Source organism: Ovis aries, chromosome 2 (assembly GCF_016772045.2).
Source record: "Ovis aries strain OAR_USU_Benz2616 breed Rambouillet chromosome 2, ARS-UI_Ramb_v3.0, whole genome shotgun sequence".
In the NCBI taxonomy this organism is placed as follows: Eukaryota; Metazoa; Chordata; class Mammalia; order Artiodactyla; family Bovidae; genus Ovis; species Ovis aries.
The window spans coordinates 208,284,906-208,306,961 of NC_056055.1; the positions used below are offsets into that span (position 1 = coordinate 208,284,906).

At 40.4% G+C, this 22,056-nt stretch overlaps 1 protein-coding gene across 23 annotated transcripts in view; it reads right to left on the reverse strand.

Annotated features, from left to right (window-relative positions):
• Positions 1–10,040: 10,040 nt before the first annotated feature.
• CMKLR2 (chemerin chemokine-like receptor 2) overlaps positions 10,041–22,056 on the reverse strand; it is a 50,490-nt gene continuing 38,474 nt past the window's right edge. For 13 of the 23 annotated variants that reach the window (XM_042244090.1, XM_060410290.1, XM_060410288.1 and 10 more), the window contains 2 exons: positions 13,692–13,773; positions 10,041–12,271 (listed from right to left, as the gene is read on the reverse strand). In XM_042244090.1, coding sequence (XP_042100024.1) covers positions 11,183–12,250 — 1,068 coding nt within the window. In that variant the 5' untranslated portion in view covers positions 12,251–12,271; positions 13,692–13,773 and the 3' untranslated portion in view covers positions 10,041–11,182. Of the gene's footprint in view, positions 12,272–13,691; positions 13,774–17,056; positions 17,182–22,056 lie in introns of all 23 variants that reach the window. The other 10 variants (XM_060410292.1, XM_060410291.1, XM_060410294.1 and 7 more) reach the window with 2 other exon arrangements.

The following is a 22,056-nucleotide window of genomic DNA, read 5'->3' on the forward strand; positions in this document are numbered from 1 at the left end:
CTATGGACAGAGTAGCCTGGTGGACAATGGTCCATGGGGTCACAAAGAGACATAACACAAAGTGATAGCCTGTAGGCAACCTGGAGGAGGGGAGGAGTCCCAGAATTTGCCATGAATTGCAACCTGTGTCAAGGCAACATTGTCAATTTTAAATGATGCCTTCTGTACTGTTCAGGGAGAATTTGTGTACCTGTGTGGTAGTGTGGAGAGGGAAGCAAGTGATAGACTTCATTTTCTTGGGCTCCAAAGTCACTGCAGATGGTGACTGCAGCCATGAAATTGAAAGATGCTTGCTTTGGAAAAAAGCTATGACCAAACTAGATAGCATATTTAAAAGATATTACTAACAGAAGTCTGTCTAGTCAAAGGTATGGTTTTTCCAGTAATCATGTATGGATGTGAGAGTTGGATCATAAAGAAAGCTAAGTGCCAAAGAATTGATGCTTTTTGGTGTTGGAGAAAACTCTTGAGTCCCTTGGACTTCAAGGAGATCAAACCAGTCAATCCTCAAGGAAATGAGTCCTGAATATGCACTGGGAAGACTGATGCTGAAACTGAAATTCCAGTACTTTGTCCACCTGATACAAAAAACCAGCTCCTTGGAAAAGACCCTGATGCTGGAAAGATTGAAGGCAGGAGGAGAAGGGTACGACAAGAGGATGAGATGGTTGGATGGCATCACCGACTCCACGTTCATGCATATGAGTAAGCTCCAGGAGTTGGTGATGGACAGGGAAGCCTGGCTCACTGCAGTCCATGGGGTCATCTCAGAGAGTCGGACACGACTGAGCAACTGAACTGAACTGTGTAGTAGTGTTTGGGAGGGAGGCCTAAAGCTGGGTGATTGATCCCTAGGCTGTGGTTCATGAGTCTAGCTTGAGTGAGGAAGTGGGACATTCTACCTGAATTTGTAAGTCTGACAGTCTGTCAGGGTGGGGGATCTTCAAAATAGATGGTGCTACGGTTAAATGAATATACTGAGAGGAGAGTGGTACTGTAGTCAGATGGTAGTCCAGTATTGGAAACAGCTGCATGTTAACAGTTTGCAATATACTGAACGTTTGAGTATATATAATATATATATACTTATATATATTATATATATATACACATATAATGTTTTTTACTTAACTTGCCTGTAGCCGGTCTTGGTTGCAAGAGGGGACAACATGATGAGATGGATACCATCACTGACTCAATGGACTTGAGTTTGAGCAAACTGGGAGATGGTGAAGGACAGGGAAGCCTGGTGTGCTACAGTCCATGGGCTCGCAAAGGCTTGGACACGACTGAGCAACTGAACAAGAAGTCTTGCATGTGGCATGTGGGATCTAGTTCCTTGACCAGTAATCAAACCCAGGACCCCTGCATTGAAAGTGTGAGGTCTTAACCACCGACCACCAAGGAAGTCCCTTGATGGGACTTCCTTTTTTTTTCTTTCAGTAGTATTTATATATATATATATTTTTTTTTTTTTTGCAGTAGTAGTTTTCAGAAAAGTAGAGCTTGGGAATTGTAGACCTCCAAAAATGTTTATTTTGTAGTCTATAGGCGAAAGATTACAACAGACCCAGTCTGAAATCACTGGAGATATTTTCAGGTTGTCACGATTATGGGAGCCAGCAGAGGGCAGCACATGATTTTGTGGTGAACAGTGGAGCCTGGGGATTCTGGAAGTGATAGGAAAAGCAGAGATGTAGTAGCCTAGTGAATAGCCAAAAATAATTCACAGTCACTTGAGTACCAGATAGCTTGAGTACCAAGTAGCTTGACCAAAATGTTAAGTATGAAAAGTCATTAATTTTAAACTAATGATTAAAACTGTTTGTAAGGGGCTCCCCTGGAATCCAGTGGTTAAGGCACAGTGCTTTCACTGCAGGGGACATGGATTCCTGATCTGAACCAAGATACCACAGACCACGCTGCTGAAATATAGGAAAAACAATGGTTAAAAGTAAGAGTTAAAAAAATTTAGAATAGTCAATTCACACCACAGCTCTCTGGTAAATCTTAAAATGATGAAGCATATGACTTTAAGATCTTGACTCCATGGTCTTGAGTGAAAAATTAATGGTATCTTTTAATGTCATTTAAAAAGATTACACGTTAATATCATTCAAAATTCTAGAGTTTATACAGTGAAGTCTTCCCTGTACCCCAGGTCTCCCATTCACTTTCATGAAAGCAACCAAGGTCACCAGTTTCCTAGGTCTTTCCAGAGCTAGTCTAAGCATGTGTAGAGACTAATTGTAGCGTATGATGCAAATTTCTGCGTCTTAAATTTTGTCCATAGAAATAGACTTGGATATCTTTTATTCTGTAATGGTACATAAAAGACTTCCTCATTTTTTAAATAGTTATATAATCTATTTTCTCATATCTTACTTAGTCTGGTTATTGGATCTTTAGTTTGCTTTCAGTTTTTTGCTGTTATGAGCAATGCTCACATATTCACATGAGCCAGTATACTGAATTGTTTTTTTGAACCAGTATGTTCAGAAGACATAGGTATACATAGAGAAAGAGATTTTTTTTCCTGTTTCTGGCCTTGGAATAAGAATCCCATCTTTTTTGATATGTTCCCTAAGTGATTAGCTGATGCCGAAACCTTATTTCTTTTTTCATATTCATCCATCCAGTATAAGAACTGGGCACAGTGTGGGGATTCAAAACTGATTCATTCAGTGTCACTATGTTAGATGTTATAAAATTACGAAAGGAGTAAGAAAATAGCCAAAGGGAGATGGTTCAAACATCCTTAGAATTGTTGAATTATTTTGTGATTAAACAAGTACAGTCATCCTTCAGTATCCAAGGGTGGATTGGTTCCAGGAACCACCCCCAAACCTCAGGTACCAAAATCCTAAGATGCTCAAATTTCTTATATAAAATGGCATAGTATTTGCATATAACCTACTAGCATCCTCCTGTATTAAATCATCTTGACTATTTATAATACCTAATACAATGTAAATGCTATGTAAATGGTTGTCAGCACGTGACAAATTGAAGTTTTGCTTTTTGCAACTTTCTGGAATTCTTTCTTCTTTCAGATATTTTTGATCTATGGTTAGTTGAATCTGCAGATGTAGAACCTGCAGATAAGGAGGTGTCACAGTAATACAAAAGTCCAGCGACTCAGGGAAGGCTAGAATTGAATAAAAGTTTTTTAGAAGAGTTAGGACTTGAGTCGGATAGATCTTAATCAGTCATTCATTTAAAAAAAAGAAAGTTCCAGGATGGTGTGAAAGGCAGAATGAGGGAGGCAATTAGACCGGTTTGGCTGGATTTTGTAGTGTCTTTTGGGATTATTAATAGACAGGGCCAGGTTGTAGAGACATCTGAGCTATAGGCTGCCTCATTCTGTGAGGGCAATGGGAGCCTGGTTTCCAAGCCAGACAATGACAAAGGCAGAGCAGAGGTGGGAGTGGGAGTGGGATTGGGTGGGAGGGGTGGAGGGTGGTGAAATAGATGAAAGGAATTAAGAGGGACAAATTTAAAATAAGTCACAGCAATGTACAGTGTAGGGGATATAGTCCGTAAAATTGTAGTAGCTTTTTATGGTGACAGGTGTTTACTAGATTTAATATAGTGACCAATTTTAATGTACATAAATGTCAAACTACTATGTTGTACACCAGAAACTAATATAGTATTGTATGTCAACTATATTTCAGTAAAAAAAAAAAAAGGTCTGATCTGGAGATCTGTGGACAGAAGCAGGGAAATAAAAGGACTGTTTAACAACAGAAAGGGCTAAATCATGGCATATGTGAAAGTTTTGATAAATTTAATACATTTAGTTTAGAAAGTAATAGAGACTATAGAAGCAATGAAAATGCTTGATTTTTTCACTGACCACAACTATGAACTATAAGCTTATGGACAAAGATACAAAAAAGTGTTGCATTAGTGTTTTTGAATGTGTGTATAATTTTTTTTCCAAACAAATACATTTGGTAATGACAGTTATTGTCCATTGAATAAGTGTAAAAAAAAAAAACAACAGTGCATGCCTCACATACTTTGTCTAATATGAACCCCATTATAAGCTGGTGAGATAAAGCAAACACTACCATCAGCACTTACAGATAAGGATACACCTCTGAAAGATCGTTCCCCAGTTATTCACCTAGTAAGTGAGACAGAAGGAATGCAAGCCCATGTCTTCATGGGCCAGGTCGTATATTGGCAACAGAATGGAGAAAGTTCTTCATTCCTGCATTTAGACAATTTGATCCTGTTTCATCTAACCCTTGCTTGATATCCTCAACTAGGAAAAGTAAAACAACAGTATCACATAAGGATAAACTTAAAAATAAGAAAGATAAACAGATATTCTCTCCATACATGCCCTGTATGGATAATAGTTGCATCTAGAAAATGTCCCAAATGAAAGTCTGTCATTTGAAATGTCATTATCCTGAATAGCTTTTAGTAAAGTGGAGTGAGGGAAAATCGCTCAATCATGTCCGACTCTGCATCCCCATGGACTATACAGTCCATGGAATTCTCCAGGCCAGAATACTGGAGTGGGTAGCCTTTCCCTTCTCCAGAGGCTCTTCCCAACCCAGGGATCAGGCCTGGGTCTCTCGCACTGCAAGTGGATTCTTTAGCAACTGAGCCACAAGGGAAACCCAGCTTTTAGTAAAGTGAACATCAAAGAAAACTGTCCACAGGCTTCTAAGTGTGCATCCCCAAGGAACTATTCTCATGTGGAAGAATATTGAGTGGTGAATTACTATTCAAGCCTGACTCCAACCAAGTGGATTCTTTAGCAACTGAGCCACAAGGGAAACCCAGCTTTTAGTAAGGTGAGCATCAAAGAAAATTGTCCACAGGCTTCTAAGTGTGCATCCCCAAGGAACTACTCACATGTGGAAGAATATTGAGTGGTGAATTACTATTCAAGCCTGACTCAAACCTGGGAATCTTCTATCGTTGCTTTGCCCCTAGAAAATGGGACTCCTCTCTTTTCTGAACACAGTCTGTTTTCCGTCCTCTAAACATATGCTCTTGTGGTACCACCTACCTGAAATACTTTTTCACCTGCACTTGTTAAAATTAGTCATTCTAGCTGCACTTAAATCACCTCTTTTAATGTCTTTCATTCTACTTTTCCTGCCTCTTGTAGCCTCTCACCACATAATATCCTTTTATAGTATTTCTAAACTTTATAAATTTTAAGAAATATTTATTAATTTGGCCACAATATGCAGCTTATAAGATCTTAGTACTCAGACCAGGGATTGAGCCTGGGGCCTAGGCAGTGAGTGGACAGAGTCTTAACCACTGGACTGCCAGAAAATTCTTAATAAATACACATTTTTAAATAAAATTTATAAAATTTGAAATTCTTTGTATAAGTTCCCTTCTTCCTATGAGATTTTTAAAATATTCATTCAAGAGGTGAAAGGGCTCTAACGTTAATAAGTAATTACTAGTGGCTCAGAGGTTAAAGCGTCTGCCTGCAATGCGGGAGACTTGTGTTCGATCCCTGGGTCACGAAGATCCCCTGGAGAAGGAAATAGCAATCCACTCCAGTATTCTTGCCTGGAGAATCCCATGGATGGAGGAGCCTGTTGGGCTATAGCCCACAGGGTCACAAACAGTCGGACACGACTGAGTGACTTCACTTTCTTTCACTTTCACTATGTCAGAAGATGCTGAGAGTTTCACTGAATAAGTATAATACCAGGTAATATTAAGTATTTATAGGACTAAGCACCCACTTGAAGTACTTCACCTTTGTCAGTTCATTTAACTTTCACAATAACTCTATGTAGTAGGTACTACTATTATGAATCCATTTTGCAGATAGGGTCAATTTAGCCAAGGTCATCAGTTCAGTTCAGTTCAGTTCAGTCGCTCAGTCGTGTCCAACTCTTTGCAACCCCATGAACTGCAGCACACCAGGCCTCCCTGTCCATCACCATCTCCCGGAGTTCACTCAGACTCACATCCATCGAGTCAGTGATGCCATCCAGCCATCTCATCCTCTGTCGTCCCCTTCTCCTCCTGCCCCCAATCCCTCCCACCATCAGATCTTTTCCAATGAGTCAACTCTTCGCATGAGGTGGCCAAAGTACTGGAGTTTCAACTTCAGCATCATTCCCTTCAAAGAAATCCCAGGGCTGATCTCCTTCAGAATGGACTGGTTGGATCTCCTTGCAGTCCAAGGGACTCTTAAGAGTCATCTCCAACACCACAGTTCAAAAGCATCAGTTCTTCGGCACTCAGCTTTCTTCACAGTCCAACTCTCGCATCCATACATGACCACAGGAAAAACCATAGCCTTGACTAGATGGACCTTTGTTGGCAAGGTAATGTCTCTACTTTTCAATATGCTATCTAGGTTGGTCATAACTTTTCTTCCAAGGAGTAAGCGTCTTTTAATTTCATGGCTGCAATCACCATCTGCAGTGATTTTGGAGCCCCAAAAAATAAAGTCTGACACTGTTTCCACTGTTTCCCCATCTATTTCCCATGAAGTGATGGGACCAGATGCCATGATCTTCATTTAACTGGGATAAATTGGGAGTCATAATTCAAAGCCAGATATCCTGCCTCAGGAGGCTCTGAAAACTGCACTCTGTTTGACTGTTTCCTTCCACTGAGAAGGAATCAGATCTGTCTTGTTGGTTTCACTCCCCAGTCCCTGGGAGCCATGGGATTCTTTACTCTTCTGCCAACTAGGCATTGAGCTTCCTTGCTTCCTCCTCAGATTGCCCCAGTGCAGTCCTCTTCCTCTAGCCCCCTCTGTCCTTTCATTCATTCATGCTATTCATTAGAGATTATTAGACCCCTGGAGAGCCCCACTACCCAATTCCAGCTGCAAGGGGAGGAGGCTTGAAGTCTCGAAATCTGGGCCCAGCCTTGGGTCCTACACTATGCTCTGGCTCTTCCCTCAAGTTGAGAATAAAAATGAACTGTTTCTGCTAGAAAGTGCTTGCACTGGTTGCTACTTTCTACTAGTAGATTCCTGTAAGTTACACCCAGGCTATCAGCTATTTTATTTGTTTTTGGCTGTGCTGGGTCTTCGATGCTGTGCTTGGACTTCTTATTGTGATGGTTTCTCTTGTTGCAGAGCATAGGCTCTAGGGCACATGGGTTTCCATAGTTGCAGCACTTGGGCTCAGTAGCTGTAGCTCCCCGGCTCCAGAGCACAGGCTCAATGGTGGTGGTGCATGGGCCTAGTTGCCCACAACATGTGGGATCCTCCCAGACCAGGAAGTGAACCGTGTCTCCTGCACCACAAAACAGACTCCTAACCACTGGACCACCAAGGAAGCCCCATTATCATCTATTTTAAAAGCCACTAACATTGGAGTTCTTTGCCTGGGGTACAAGGACTCCCTGAAATTTTATTTTAAAGCATTTTTTCTGGGGAAAGGACCCATCAAATTTCATTAGACTTTCAAATAATCTCAGAATATTTATTAATTTTGACTTTTCAAGTTTTCCTTTTTAATTTTAGAGATGATATTTTTTCAGGATCTCAAACATTTTCACAGGCCCTTGGAAAGCTCACAGGCCTTAGACGCCGTTCCCATAGCATGGGAAAAACCGAATTGCTCTGCACGGGTTCCTAACTCACAAAGCTTAGGAAGCACTGTCCTGAACTTCCAGACCACCACCTGCTCCGTAATGTACTTTTGACCCTGGTATCTTAATTGCTTTCCTTCCTACTCCTCAGCCTTCTTTCTCCCCCAGTCTTCAGAGTCAGTCTCTCTGCCCAAACCAGGGATGAACCTATATGATTCTCTTTTCTTTCTTGGATCCTCCAGCTTTTCTCCTGATCCTGGGAGCCCATCCTTTGAATGTTGAGGGGTACACCAGAGTGAAATACTGCAAGCCCTCCTCATGCAGGGGGCAGGGCTCAACGGAGCACAGAGGGCTAGAAACTCACAATGAGCCTTTCTCCCCAATCTTCCCTTAGCCTGTACTGGGTATGGCAGGAGGCAGGAAGCTTGGGAATGGCAAAAGTTTGGGATAAGCTGAGCTATGCCTCGTATTTTTTTTTCTTGGAATAATTTCCAAATCAGATCTGATTGTCACATGGGGCTAACAGTAAAGAACATAGCCAGTAAATGATCTGATAATAGCATTTCTAAAAACTAAGATGAAATTAAAAAGGTACATATCTTCCCTCACAACTTTCAAATAAAATCAAGAAATTATAGAAAATTAAGTATTTTAAAAATTGCAGTGAGTAGCAGAGTTCGTATTTATAAGACAAGAGAACCAGCAGAGAGATGGAAAAGGAGAGGCATCTTTAAGAAACCCCAATGCCAAGGACATAGATTTCCAGTGCTTCTTCACTGGCCCACTGGAGTCCATCTCTTTCCTCTCTGAACAGGCTACATTCTTCTTGGCTCTCTTATAGTATTTTTCCAAGCCAGGCTTCAGCAATACATGAACTGTGAACTTCCAGATATTCAAGCTGGTTTTAGAAAAGGCAGAGGAACCAGAGATCAAATTACCAACATCTACTGGATCATGGAAAAGCAAGAGAGTTCCAGAAAAACACCTATTTCTGCTTTATTGACTATGCCAAAGTCTTTGACTGTGTGGATCACAATAAACTGTGGAAAACCTGAAAGAGATGGGAATACAGACCACCTGACCTGCCTCTTGAGAAATCTGTATGCAGGTCAGGAAGCAACAGTTAAAACTGGGCATGGAACAACAGACTGGTTCCAAACAGGAAAAGGAGTACATCAAGTCTGGTATATTGTCACCCTGCTTATTTAACTTCTATGCAGAGTACATCATGAGAAACACTGGGCTGGAAGAAGCACAAGCTGGAATCAAGATTTCCGGGAGAAATATCAATAACCTCAGATATGCAGATGACACCACCCTTATGGCAGAAAGTGAAGAAGAACTAAAGAGTATCTTGATGAAAGTGAAAGAGGAGAGTGAAAAAGTTGGCTTAATGCTCAACATTCAGAAAACGAAGATCATGGCATCTGGTCCCATCACTTCATGGCAAATAGCTGGGAAACAGTGTCAGACTTTATTTTTTGGGGCTCCAAAATCACTGCAGACGGTGACTGCAGCCATGAAATTAAAAGACGCTTACTCCTTGGAAGAAAAGTTATGACCAACCTAGACAGCATATTAAAAAGTAGAGATATTACTTTCCCAACAAAGGTCCATCTAGTCAAGGCTATGGTTTTTCCTGTGGTCATGTATGGATGTGAGAGTTGGACTGTGAAGAAAGCTGAGCGCTGAAGAACTGATGCTTTTGAACTGTGTTGTTGGAGAAGACCTAGAGTCCCTTGGACTGCAAGGAGATCCAACTAGTCCATCCTAAAGGAGATCAGTCCTGGGTGTTCATTGGAAGGACTGATGTTGAAGCTGAAACTCCAATACTTTGGCTACCAGATGTGAAGAGCTGATTCATTTGAAAAGACCCTGATACTGGGAAAGATTGAGGGCAGGAGGAGAAGGGGACGACAGAGGATGAGATGGTTGGATGGCATCACCGTCTCAATGGACATGGGTTTGGGTAGACGCCGGCAGTTGGTGGACAGGGAGGACTGGTGTGCTGCAGTTCATGGGGTCGCAAAGAGTTGGACACGACTGAGCAACTGAACTGAGCTGAATAGTATTTACTACTCTCTATCTTGCTTTAGGATTGTTCTTATCCAAGTTTACTCTCACTCTCTCTAAGTACCTTATTCATCTTCTGTGTATGCTAAGTTGCTTCAGTCATGTCCAGCTCTTTGCGACCTTATGGACTATAGCCAGCCAGGCTCCTCTGTCCATTCTCCAGGCAAGAATACTGGAGTGGATTGCCATGCCCTCCTCCAGGGGATCTTTGCAACCCAGGGGTCAAACCCACGTCTCTTACATCTCCTGCATCGGCAGGCAGGTTCTTTACCACTAGGACCACCTCTTGACATCCCTTAAAATATCTATCTACTAAAGTTTTATATAACTCCTAGTTATCTATTTGCTAAAGGGATAAATGAATAGAAGTCAAAATACTATTATAGTCTTAAATGCAACAGATTTGTATCATGAAAAGGTCATTGACTTGAAGGTATACTTTATTGGTCTTACACTGTTGTCTATACAAATATAGAAATAGAAAGTGGAAATATCATACATGCCTTCTTTTCCTGAAATCTTTCTTATATTGGGCTGGCCTACCTACTATCTGGATGTGTTTCATGTTTATAGTAAACTTACACATATTTGCACATATCCAGAACTTTCCAGAAAACTTTATATAAACCTTTATATTTATAATATTAGTGCAGGGGTTTAATTGGGCATATATCCCAATTGAGAGATGGGGTCTATGTCTCCTCTCTTTGAATGTGACCTGGCCAGTGACTGCTTTGATCAATAGAGTACAGTGGAAGTGTGCAGTGTCTGGCATAGCCGTTAAAAGGAGTGGAAGTTTCCACCCTGGCCTCTTAGAGCCCTGTATTACCCTAAGACTGGCTTCCCTGAGGTGCCATGCTGGAATACCCATGTGAAGAAAGAAGAGGAGACGATACAAGAAATGAGGGAAGAGAAGAGGGCGGAAGGGAAGAGAGCTGCTCGGTCCATCCAGCTGAGGCCCCTGATACTGTGAAACAGAGAGCCGAACCTCCCTTCTGTGCCTTGTTTAAACTCCTGATTCTCAGAATCACGAGAGATTATAATAATAGTTATTTTCTAGATTTTGGGGCAGTTTACCAAGTATTCATATTTAACTGGAACAATTTTAACCTACTATAATCAACTATCACTTTAATTTATAAAGGTACATATAGAGATTACATGAAATAAAGAAATTAAGTACATATGTTGCATTTTAAGAATAAGTCTAATAGGTTACTTATACAGAATTAAAGTGAGCTTAAACACACCTATTTTTATATTTTTGAAATCAATCATACATTTAATAGTAAAATTTAGAAGTTTCAAAAAGTCATTAAAATTAGAAAAGTTGTATAGGTTAATCCACTATGGTATAATTAGCAAGAATAAGATAATTTAAGTTGCTGAAAAGAAAAATGAAGATCCTTCTTATGTTTTATATCTAAAGGAAAATAGGATGCCAATAAAATTACCAAAAAATTTAAAAGATGCAATGAATTCTATGTCTTAGAACCAAATAATCTGAAAGCATGTCAGGGGAACCACACAAAAGTCGTGTGCTGATGGGTGGGAGGGCAAGAATTCACTGGGCTGTTTCCAGGAGACTCGGATTCTTGGTTTCAGAGTTCCTCAGCTGGTCACTCAGGGTGCCTGAACAGCTCACCTCCCACAGAGTGTATTTTAGTATCTCAGCCACTGAGGCCCGGAAGCGCGCTTGGAACTTCTTACTAATCAGGACGTAAAGGATGGGGTTCAAGCAACTATTGAGGAACGCCAGGCCAGTGGAGAGGGGGATGCCAGCCTGTAGCACTTGGTGGAAATAGCTATTCTGGTGAATCGTGAGTTCCCAAATGCTAAACAGGTGATAAGGAGTCCAGCAAATCAGAAAGGCCATGACCACAGCCAGGATGGTCCAGAAGTGCTTACTGTAGATCAGGATGCTTCGCTTCTTCACCTTGAAGATGAGGCACAAGTAGCAAATGCTCATTGTTAGCAGAGGGAGGAGGTACCCAACAATAACTTTCACCCAGGTCAGAACATGATGCCTCATCAATCTGAGGTCCACATCATGCTCATGGAAGTTGTTATAGCAAAGAGTGTGGTTATTCAACTCCAGAGTGTCCCGGAAGTACAGAGCTGGCCCACCCATTAGTGAAGCCAAAAGCCAAACAACTATAATAACAATCAGAGAGTTCCTGAGGGTACGGTACCGATGAGATAAGACAGGGCGGATCAAGTAGATATAGCGGTCCAGGCTTATTACCATCAGGAAGAAGACACTGGCAAACATGTTCAACTGGGCAATGAAGGAATTGGCCTTGCACAGCCAGATGCCGAAGGGCCAGTGAAAATTCATGGCCACATATGAGATGTACAGAGGTAGGAAGAGAAGAAAAATGAAATCTGCGATGGCTAGATTGAGGAACCACAGAGTGGTGACTGTCTTCTTCCACTTGAATCCCGTGAACCAAATGACAGTGGCATTTCCTGGAATGCCCAGGACAAATGCCAAACAGCACAACACCAAGGAGACCCAGTGAATGGCTCCCAGGTGTGCTTTCTCCTCTGAATCAGTCTCTGGGGAGTAATATTCCAGGGCATAGGAGTAGTTCTCAAAGTCTTCAAATAATGTCTCCTCTAGATCTTCCATGGTCTTGCAGAATAAACAAATCTATGGAAGCAAATTTAAAAAGAAAGAAAACAACTTAAAAATTTTATTTATAGAAAACAACTTATAAAAGAAAAAATGTTTAGTAAATAATAAAGGACATAAGGATAAAAATACTTTATCTTAATAGGCACTAATAACAATTTAGGGACAAAAGGGAGACATAACTATAGAAGCAGAGATTTTGTATGACCCCCGCCTCTTACAGTAATGGAAATAAAAACAAAAGTAAACAAGTGGGACCTGATTAAACTTAAAAGCTTTTGCATAGCAAAGGAAACTATAGGCAAGATGAAAAGACAACCCTCAGAATGGGAGAAAATAACAGCAAAAGAAACAACTGACCAAGGATTAATTTCCAAAATATACAAGCAGCTCATACAACTCAATACCAGAAAAATAACCCAATCAAAAAGTGGGAAAAAGACCTAAACAGACATTTCTCCCAAGAAGACATACAGATGGCTAATAAACACATGAAAAGATGCTCAACATCACTCATTACTAGAGAAATGCAAATCAAAACTACAGTGAGCTATCACCTCACACTGGTCAGAATGGGCATCATCAAAAAGTCTACAAACAATAAATGCTGAAGAGGGTATGGAGAAAAGGGAATGCTCTTGCACCATTGGTGGAAACATAAATTGATATAGCCACTATGGAAGATGGTATGGAGGTTCCTTAAAAAGCGAGGAATAAAATCACCATATGACCCAGCAATCCCACTCCTGGGCATGTACCCTGAGGAAACCAAAACTGAAAAAGACACATGTATCCCATTGTTCATTGCAGCACTATTTACAATAGCTAGAACATGGAAGCAACTAGATGTCCCTCAGCAGATGAATGGATGAAAATGTTGTGGTACATACACATAATGGAATATTACTCAGCCATAAAAAGAAACGCCTTTGAGTCAGTTCTAATGAGGTGGATGAACCTAGAACCTATTATACAAAGTGAAGTAAGTCAGAAAGAGAAAGATAAATATCGTATTCTAACGCATATATACGGAATCTAGAAAAACAGTACTGAAGAATTTACTTACAGGGCAGCAATGGAAAATAGACATAGAGAATAGACTTACGGACATGGGGAGAGGGGAGGAATGGGGGAGATGTATGGAAAGAGTAACATGGAAACTTACATTACCATGTGTAAAATAGATAGCCATCAGGAATTTGCTGTATGACTAAGAAACTCAAACAGGGGCTCTGTATCAACCTAGAGGGGTGGGGTAGGCAGGGAGATGGGAGGGAAATTCAAAAGGGAGGAAATATATGTATACCTATGGTTGATTCAGGTTGAGGTTTGACAGAAAACAACAAAATTCTATAAAGCAATTATCCTTCAATAAAAAAATTTAAAAAAAGGAAGTAGAGATTTTGTAAATGAGAGAGAATGAAAAAAAAATACTTACTTGAAATATTTGGCAAAATGTTTCTTAGGAAAAAATGTATTCTTCCAAGATGGACACAAGTAGAAACAAAACCTGAATAGACCTACAATCATTAAAGAAATATCACGAATTAAAACATTTTTTTTCAGACTTTCCTGGCAGTCCCGTGGTTAAGACTCTTTGTTACCAATGCAAAGGGCTTCAAAGTCTGATCAGGTAACTAAGATCCCACATGCCACGTGGTGTGGCAAAAAAAAAAAAAAGGCATTCTTTTCATGTTATGAACTAGAAATAGTATATTTCTTGGTAGGACTTGTGATTAACACTCTAGGTGTCCAAGTCTTGATGGACCTAAATTTTGCTATTATCATTCTCAAACCGTGAAAGTTTATTTTTGTAAAATATTCAGTAAGTGCTAAATTAAAATGATTCACACTATAGGTGCAATTTCTATGTTCATAATGTTTGCAGGGCTGACTCGAGAGAATCTAAAATTCAAGTACTTATTAAGTTCTTACCAGGTATCTTTATTTTACGGAAGATGCAAAAGAAAACAGATTAACATTTATGTGTGATGACTTCAACCTCTTTATTTGCGTCCATGAACCTGTTTACAGAGAAGAGAAGGAGACACAGACATAGAGAACAGACTTAGGAACACAGCAGGGGAAGAAGCAGCAAGGAGAAATTGAGAAAGCAGCAGAGACAATATATACACTATCATGTGTAAAACATATAAACAGCAAGCTGCTATATGACACAGGGAGCCAGCCTGGCACTGTATGGTGACATAGAGAGATGGAATGGTGAGGGGAAGGAGGCTCCAGAGAGACGGGCTATATATATAACTGTGACTGATTCACTCTGATGTACAGTGAGGCCACTACAACAGTGTAAAGCAATTATTCCTCTAATAATAATAAAAAAAGACTTCTGATAAAAAAAACTTTAGTACTTTGACTTCTTAAGATCTGGACAGAGTTCCACTTGCTTCCTTGGCTTACCACCTGGATGTCACAGGCAAGCACTGGAGATTTTGACCCTATTTGGCACTCATGGATGTTCTGATTCTGAGTTTATGAATTCAAATATGTTCATCAGAATTATAACAATATGGAAGACTTTTCAACTAAAAGATACATTTTGGAATAAACTTGACTATGACCACTTAATTTCTACATTAACTTCCTGTAGAGTGCATTTAAGGGAAAGGCTGCCCACTCCAGTACTTTGGCCTAGAGAATCCATGGACTGTAATAGTCCATGGGGTCACAGAGAGTGGGACAAGACTGAGCAATTTTCACTTTGAAACTTTATTTTCTTCTGTGATCTCTTTTTTCTTTCCTGCTATCAAGTCTAGTTTCCTAGGCTAAGAAGACTTAAATGTCAATTTTTCAACCGAAACAAAGCTTATTGGGTACAATTCTAGCTTCATCAATTTGTTTTGCTATTTCTATCTGTAGTATTCAAAATCAAGTAGAAAAAATACTAGTAGTTATAGTCATCTCATGGAGCTATAATCACTGATAGAGTAGATATATAAGATTTGAGATTATAGTAGAGTTATAATGAAGAGGTCAAAACATTTTGTATTGCTCACAGCCATCTCAAACTCAGTTTGACTAACACTGAAATCATCATCTTATCTAAATTCATTTGAGGAATCTGAGCATAATAAACAAAAGCAATTCATTAGCATCTTCCCAAACCCAAACTCGGCCAACTTCTCTTTATTTTTCATTATTCAGCTCAAATGCCACCTTTTCTTGGGAACATTTTCTAACATTACCTCCCCTTAGATAATTATATTAATAATACTTAATCATAACTATTAACATATGCAGTAGTCAATGCTGTTGGGAATTTCCTAGGTGCTAGGCATGTATGATCTAATTTGATCCTTGAAAAAAATCATATAAAGTGTATAAGTACTACTATTTTCCTATTTACAAGGAAAAATACTGAAGCTTTGAAAAGCTTAGTGACTTTCCCAGTATCATGGCAACCTATAATTGGAGAGTCAGAATCGAAACTCAGCTCCATTGAATGCAGATCCTGAGCTCTTAAGCATGTGACATTCCCCTCTTCCGTCACACTGTTCTTACCGTACTTAATACATTACGCTTTCATTGATTTCTCTTTGATTTCTGCTCTACCGAACTGTGAATTCTTCAAGAATGACTGTCATCTCTGGACCCTACAGTGCTTAATACAGGGCTTACTTTGCTGTGCTTAGTTGCTCTGTCGTGTCTGACTCTGTGACCCCACAGACTGTATAGCTTGCCAGGCTCCTCTGTCCATGGGGATTCTCCAGGCAAGAATACTGAAGTGGCTTGTCATGGCCCCCAGGGGATCTTTCTGACCCAGGGATTGAACCTGGGTATCCTGCATTGCAGGCAGATTCTTTACCAACTGAGCCACCGGGGAAGCCACTTTTTTGGTGCCTGCGGCCTATTCTTTAGGCTATTAGCAATCCTGAAACCAGATGGCCTGGAATCACCTTACAAAACCCGAAGGAATGAGTAGATGGAATCTCATTCCCTAAACATAGAAAAGCCATTGGAGGACCTGTAATTGCACACAACCACTGTTTTCACCGAGTCAGGAGCTGTCACTGCTGACCCTGCTGGGCCAGAACGGTCATAGGGTCTGCTGAAGGATGCCAACTACCCTTCGTCCCAATTCTCTTGGGGCAGGAGAATTACCTTGAGGATGAGTGATCTTTCCAAACAGAATCCCTTCTAACAGAAAGCCCTGTTCCAGAGAAACTGCTAATCTTCCAGAAAGCAGATGCATAGGTTAGACACAATGACCAGTTTAGGCTTGGAGAAAGATCTTCAAGAGGAGCTGCATACTGCCCAGCTGAAGCCTTCACAGGAAATATAAGCTAGGAATTCCCCTGTGGGTTACAGCAGATGTTTTTGTGTGTTGGTGATGGTGAGAGGGAGGGGTGGGATGGAGAAAAGAGAGAAGTAAGGCAGAATTCAAAGACTATCCTACCAAGTCCTTGGCTAGACAGTTAACCCTTGAGGACATATTCTTAATTATATGCCTTGCTTGTATTGGGTTGGCCAAAAAATTTGTTCAGGTTTTCTGTAACATCTTACAAAAAACTCAGATGAACTTTTTGGCCAATCCAATACTTTGCTTTACAGTTTACAGGTGCCTCCAGATTGAATTAAGTTTCCAAATGGTACTTAGACCTATTCAAATATCTAGAGGCTAACTTTATTAGATTCCTAGGGCTGCTGTAACAAACTGCTCTATGTTGAGTAGCTTAAAATTACAATTTTTTTGTTTCAAAGTCTGGAGATAACTGTTCTCTAGGTGTAGGCAGTCATTTCCTTCTGAGGGCTATCAGTGACAATCTGTTCCATGTTTCTTACCTGGATTCTGGTGATCTGTTGGCAAACTTTGGAAGTCCTTGGCTTGTATATACAATAAGATGTTTAGACCTCTTGATTCCATGCCAGTGTCAGGCCTTCCCCTACCCTCTTTCTCTTCTTATTGGCTGAATGAGGATGCAGTGATGAGCCATCATATACCAGGTGGATGAGGAAAAACATGACGGTTCACAAGATAGAAGCCTGGGTGCCTGGATGATCTCATGGAGCAGTTTTTGCCATTGACTATGACGGGCTGGTGAGACTCTTGTTTTATAAGGAAATTAGGAGCAGATCTAGAGTTGTAATAGACCTATGTGACTTGGGCAGAGTTAAATGACCTCTGCCCTTTATTTCATAATTTAAATGTCGCAAGGGCAGGTAACTTGAATGGGCACAATAGTCCAAGTTGGGGAGATAATGGGATTTGGGTGAACCACAAAACAGTGGACTTGCTTTCAATGGAAAGTAGCTACTCAATTCCAGCCAACTGTGCGAAATGAGGGCTTAGTGTTGCCAGAGTTTTGGATGAATGGATGAAAATTTATACATCACATATATATTTTAAGGTATTTCTTTTATTTATTTTTTTGGCCATGCCTTGCAGCATGCTGGAACTTGGTTCCTCCCAGGGATTGAACCTGTGTTTCCTGCAGTGGAAGTGCACAGTCTTAACTACTGGACCTCCAGGGAAGTCCCTGAATATCTGTATTTTTAATGTGGAAAGTTCCCAACTCCTAAACTACTGTTTTAAAACTAAATAGCTGAGGCCTATATTCAGCCCAGCTATAAATTTGTGACCTCTGGGGGAGACAAACTCTTTGATGACTCTGAGCTTTTCAACAGTGAAGAAGAGGAGGCTATATGATAAATGGAAATAGAAACTCTGAGTTGGCCTCTGAGAATGACTTGCCCCTTGGTGCCAGTGAGGCAACCGTAAGATTTAATGCTACTCAGGGCCTCTCCACAGGCCCTCATTTTAACCTTCTCCAAATTGATATAAGAATCGAGATAACTCTTCTTTTCTCTAGGAAAAAAGATGCTATGGACAAGTTCCTGACTGTACTGGGTTTCTGTTAGAGTTATTAAAGAGGATCCTGATAAGAAAGGCAAAACAGTGGATCATTACTAGAAGCAGAGCCCTTTCATGGAGCTGTAACAAAGCTCCTGGTTCTCAAAAGGGGATGATGAGCAAATTCCCTGATAATGACCCTCACCCTGCTTTCTGCCATCTCTGGTTAGACCACTATTTCCCTGCCTCATCACTGTTCTAAGTCTCACAGCTTGGGCTTTCAACTTCCACCTGTAAGCTCTGCTCTGCCCTAAACTTGGACTCAACTATATTTCTTGTTCAAAATGTAACTTGGCAGCTGTTCTGATCCATGGTTCTATTTCTACTTCATTCTCTGGTTTGAATAACTGGGTTATTGCCTTGTTCCTAGTCCTTACTCCAGGTTCCAGCTCTGGATTGCTATACGTTTGGTCCTCTAGAGAACACTGTTACCACATTTCCATCAAGCTGTTCCTTTCTTCTCTAGGAAGATCCATGCTTCTCTCCCAACTTTGGTTAGACTATCCGCTTACCATCCCAGGGGTCAGTGCTCTGACACCAACTGTCCATCCCTGCCACAATTTATACCTGTGGATCTCAAACTGGGAACAACTTTGCCTCCCAGGGGATATTTGACAATATCTAGAGACACTGTTGATTGTCACAACAAAGAATGGAGGATGAGGGGGAAAATGCTGCTGCTATCTAGTGGGTAGGGACCAAGGATACTGCTAAGCATCCTAGAATATACAGCCCCCTACAACAAAGAATCATATTGCCCCAAAAGTCAAGGATGCCAAAGTTAAGAAACCCTCATCTACACACACTAGGCTCAGTCTGAACTCCTTTCTTCTGTCTCCTGCTGCTGAATCTGCTCTCTATCTGTGGGTACTCTCACCTGGGAGTCCTGGCTTGGTCTGGTCAACTCTACCCCACTAAACCAACTGCACTTTGTAGAGACTGCAAACGTATTTGATTCGGTTTAAAAAAGTGTTAAAAAAATGTATGTTAGATGTCAATGCTAATATTAAACATTAATAGACTTCACAAAAATAGTTGCAATTTCTAGCTTCTTTGGAAAATGTATATTATCTGGTAATAACGGACCTGTATTTCCTATAGCAGCATTCGGATTCCTCTTCAGACAAGGGATGCATTCTCTCATTTGTCATGGTTACCACTTCTAAATCACTCATTTATGACACTTTCCAAGATGCTGTCTATACTTGAATATGCAATCTTTGCTAACACTATGCCTTGTAGATAGTAAGAAATAAAATTATTGAAAAAATAAAAGCTATACACATGTGAGAATCCAAACAAACTGTATGATAATGCAATCTCAAGAAAATACCTGCAATCTCAAAGTAAAAATGTGGTCACCAGAGAAAGGATATTACCTTGGCCATTTCTGCCAATTTAAATTTAAGGACCTATATTTAAGAACAAGTATTTTTAAACTTTTTAAAACTGATATTCAAGCAACTATACTCCAATAAAAATTCTAAAAAAAAAGCCCCTGACATTCTGCTGTATCATCAAACATCCTGTGTTATACGTATCTATTTATTCTTGATAAGAGAGAAAGAGCAAAAAGAGATACAGAAAGAAAGCATGGGGGAATTGTTCTTCAGTTTCACCATGTGTATACACACATACAGGGCTTCTCAGGTGAGACAGTGATTAAGAAACTGCCTGCCAATGCAGGACACACAAGAGATGCGGGTTTGATCCCTGTGTTGGGAAGATCCCCTGGAGGAGGAAATGGCAACCTACTTCAGTATTCTTGCTTGGGAAATTCCACAGAGGAGCCTGGTGGGCTACAGTCTATGGGGCTGCAAAGAGTTGGACATGACTGAGCACATATACATGCTACATACACACACACACACACACGGGTATATTTAGACACACAAAACTTTTCTGCTTTTGAGAAGAGGAGATGTGAATGAAGACTCAGATGAAACTGGAAGGATGTCTGAACAATAGAAAAAAACCCTGGCTAGGCAATAACCAGAAATGAAGATGCGGAGCAGGCCAACTTAGAATCCAGATTTAAAGGAAACTTTCACATTCATTAAACAGGAAAAATGAAACTGTCTTGGCTGGCTGTGGCTTTCCATTGAGACGTCATATATTTTTCTCAATTTGGAAGTGCACAAAACATCGCCAAGATGAGTCCTTTTGACTTGACTGAAAAAGAGGAAATAGCTACTGTATTTGTCTTAAACCATATGTGCTGCTAAAAAGCGAATAAATAATTCTGACTGAAATAAAGACAGAAAGATCTTCATGATCTTAAATCTTCTGAGTAGCCACTGAAGTGAGTGCCAAGCTGTACTGTGGACATGAATATAAAAAAGGTCCGCCTGAGTCCATTAGAAATGTGTGGAAAATGCTTGCTGTGGAGCAAAGTTCAGAGAAGCACCCCCTGAAGTTCATGGTTTGGTTTCCAAAGAATGTGGTGAGGCATGTTTACCGCAGGGATTCAGCTGCTGCGGGGAACCAAGTTGTCACATTCCTGGGTTACAGTTACATTGACACTCAAGTGACAAATATCTACTTTTGGAGCACAGAGCAGTTTATTGAATTAAGCAAATTGGTTTCTGATCTATGCAGACTTACTAGATGGTAAGGCTGAAACTCTTTCCTGAATAAATAGATTTCACTACAAGAGTCCTGGCAGAAAAAATAGTGATAAATATTCCATAAAATCCAGATGATTTGGGGAAAGAACATCTGGTAGAAATGTGTATCTTTAAATATTTAAGTGTGGTTTTAAATGAGACTTGACTGTACAGGGAAACTTTTAGTTTATTTACCTTGACAAAACACAAAGATTCCTTCTGGCAGAACATTTGGTGAATGCAAAGGAATTTAATTTAGTTTCATATTGTTGAGTTAGATGGGTTGTCATTGACCACTGCAAAAATGTATACCTAACAGAATCTTAAGAAAATTTAGGTCTAATCTGCTTCAACCAGAGAGAAGGTTTTGATGTTGCTGACCACTGTCTGCCTGTGTAGAATTTCCCATGTTGTTGTTGTTGTTTAGTCACTGTGTCTGACCTTTTTGCAATCCCATAGACTGTGGCCCGCCAGGCTCCTTGTGTCCATAGGATTTACCAGGCAAAATTACTGGAGAGCGTTGCCATTTCTTTCTCCAGGGAATCTTCCCCACCCAGGGATCAAACCCATTGGCAGGTGGGTTCTTTACCACTGAGACACTGGTAAAGCCCCAGAATTCTCCCATTTATCCTGATAAAGAACTCAAGAATACATCTCCTGTGAAATGTATCTCCCATGAACTTTGAGGGCATCTATACCCTGCTTCTGATTAAATGACAAAAATAAGCAGGAAGAATCAATGGACATGAGACAGAGAAACTCTTTGGTGAAAACCAAAAATCCATCAATCAGCAAACATATGTGATCAGCATACTATATCTCTCAAAAGCTGTCTACTTAGGGAAGAGACTTTGTTCAAAAGCGTGTGTGTGTGTGTGAAAGAGAGAGAGAGAAGGAGAGTGGGGGAGGGTTATTTGAGGTCATTGCTCAATATTTTTCACTCGCTATCAAACATAAACAGTATACCACACCCCAGTTTGTGCTCAAGATGTTTGGCACCAGCAGAATATTTTGTTGCCCTTTGGAAAAATGATCTCTGCTTGGAAGGTGTTGGGACACAGCAGTATTTTATAAAGATTCCCTGTTTATTCACCCAAGAGAAGCAAGGGAGTTTTAAATGGAAATTGAAGGTTGAGTGTGATACTGATGGTTAAATGGTTATTTTTGGATTGCTCCTTTCCACCCCAACCCCTGGCAGAGCCTATCCTTGAATAAGAGGCATCTAGGCAATGGCACCCCACTCCAGTACTCTTGCCTGGAAAATCCCATGGATGGAGGAGCCTGGTGGGCTGCAGTCCATGGGGTTGCTAAGAGTCAGACATGAC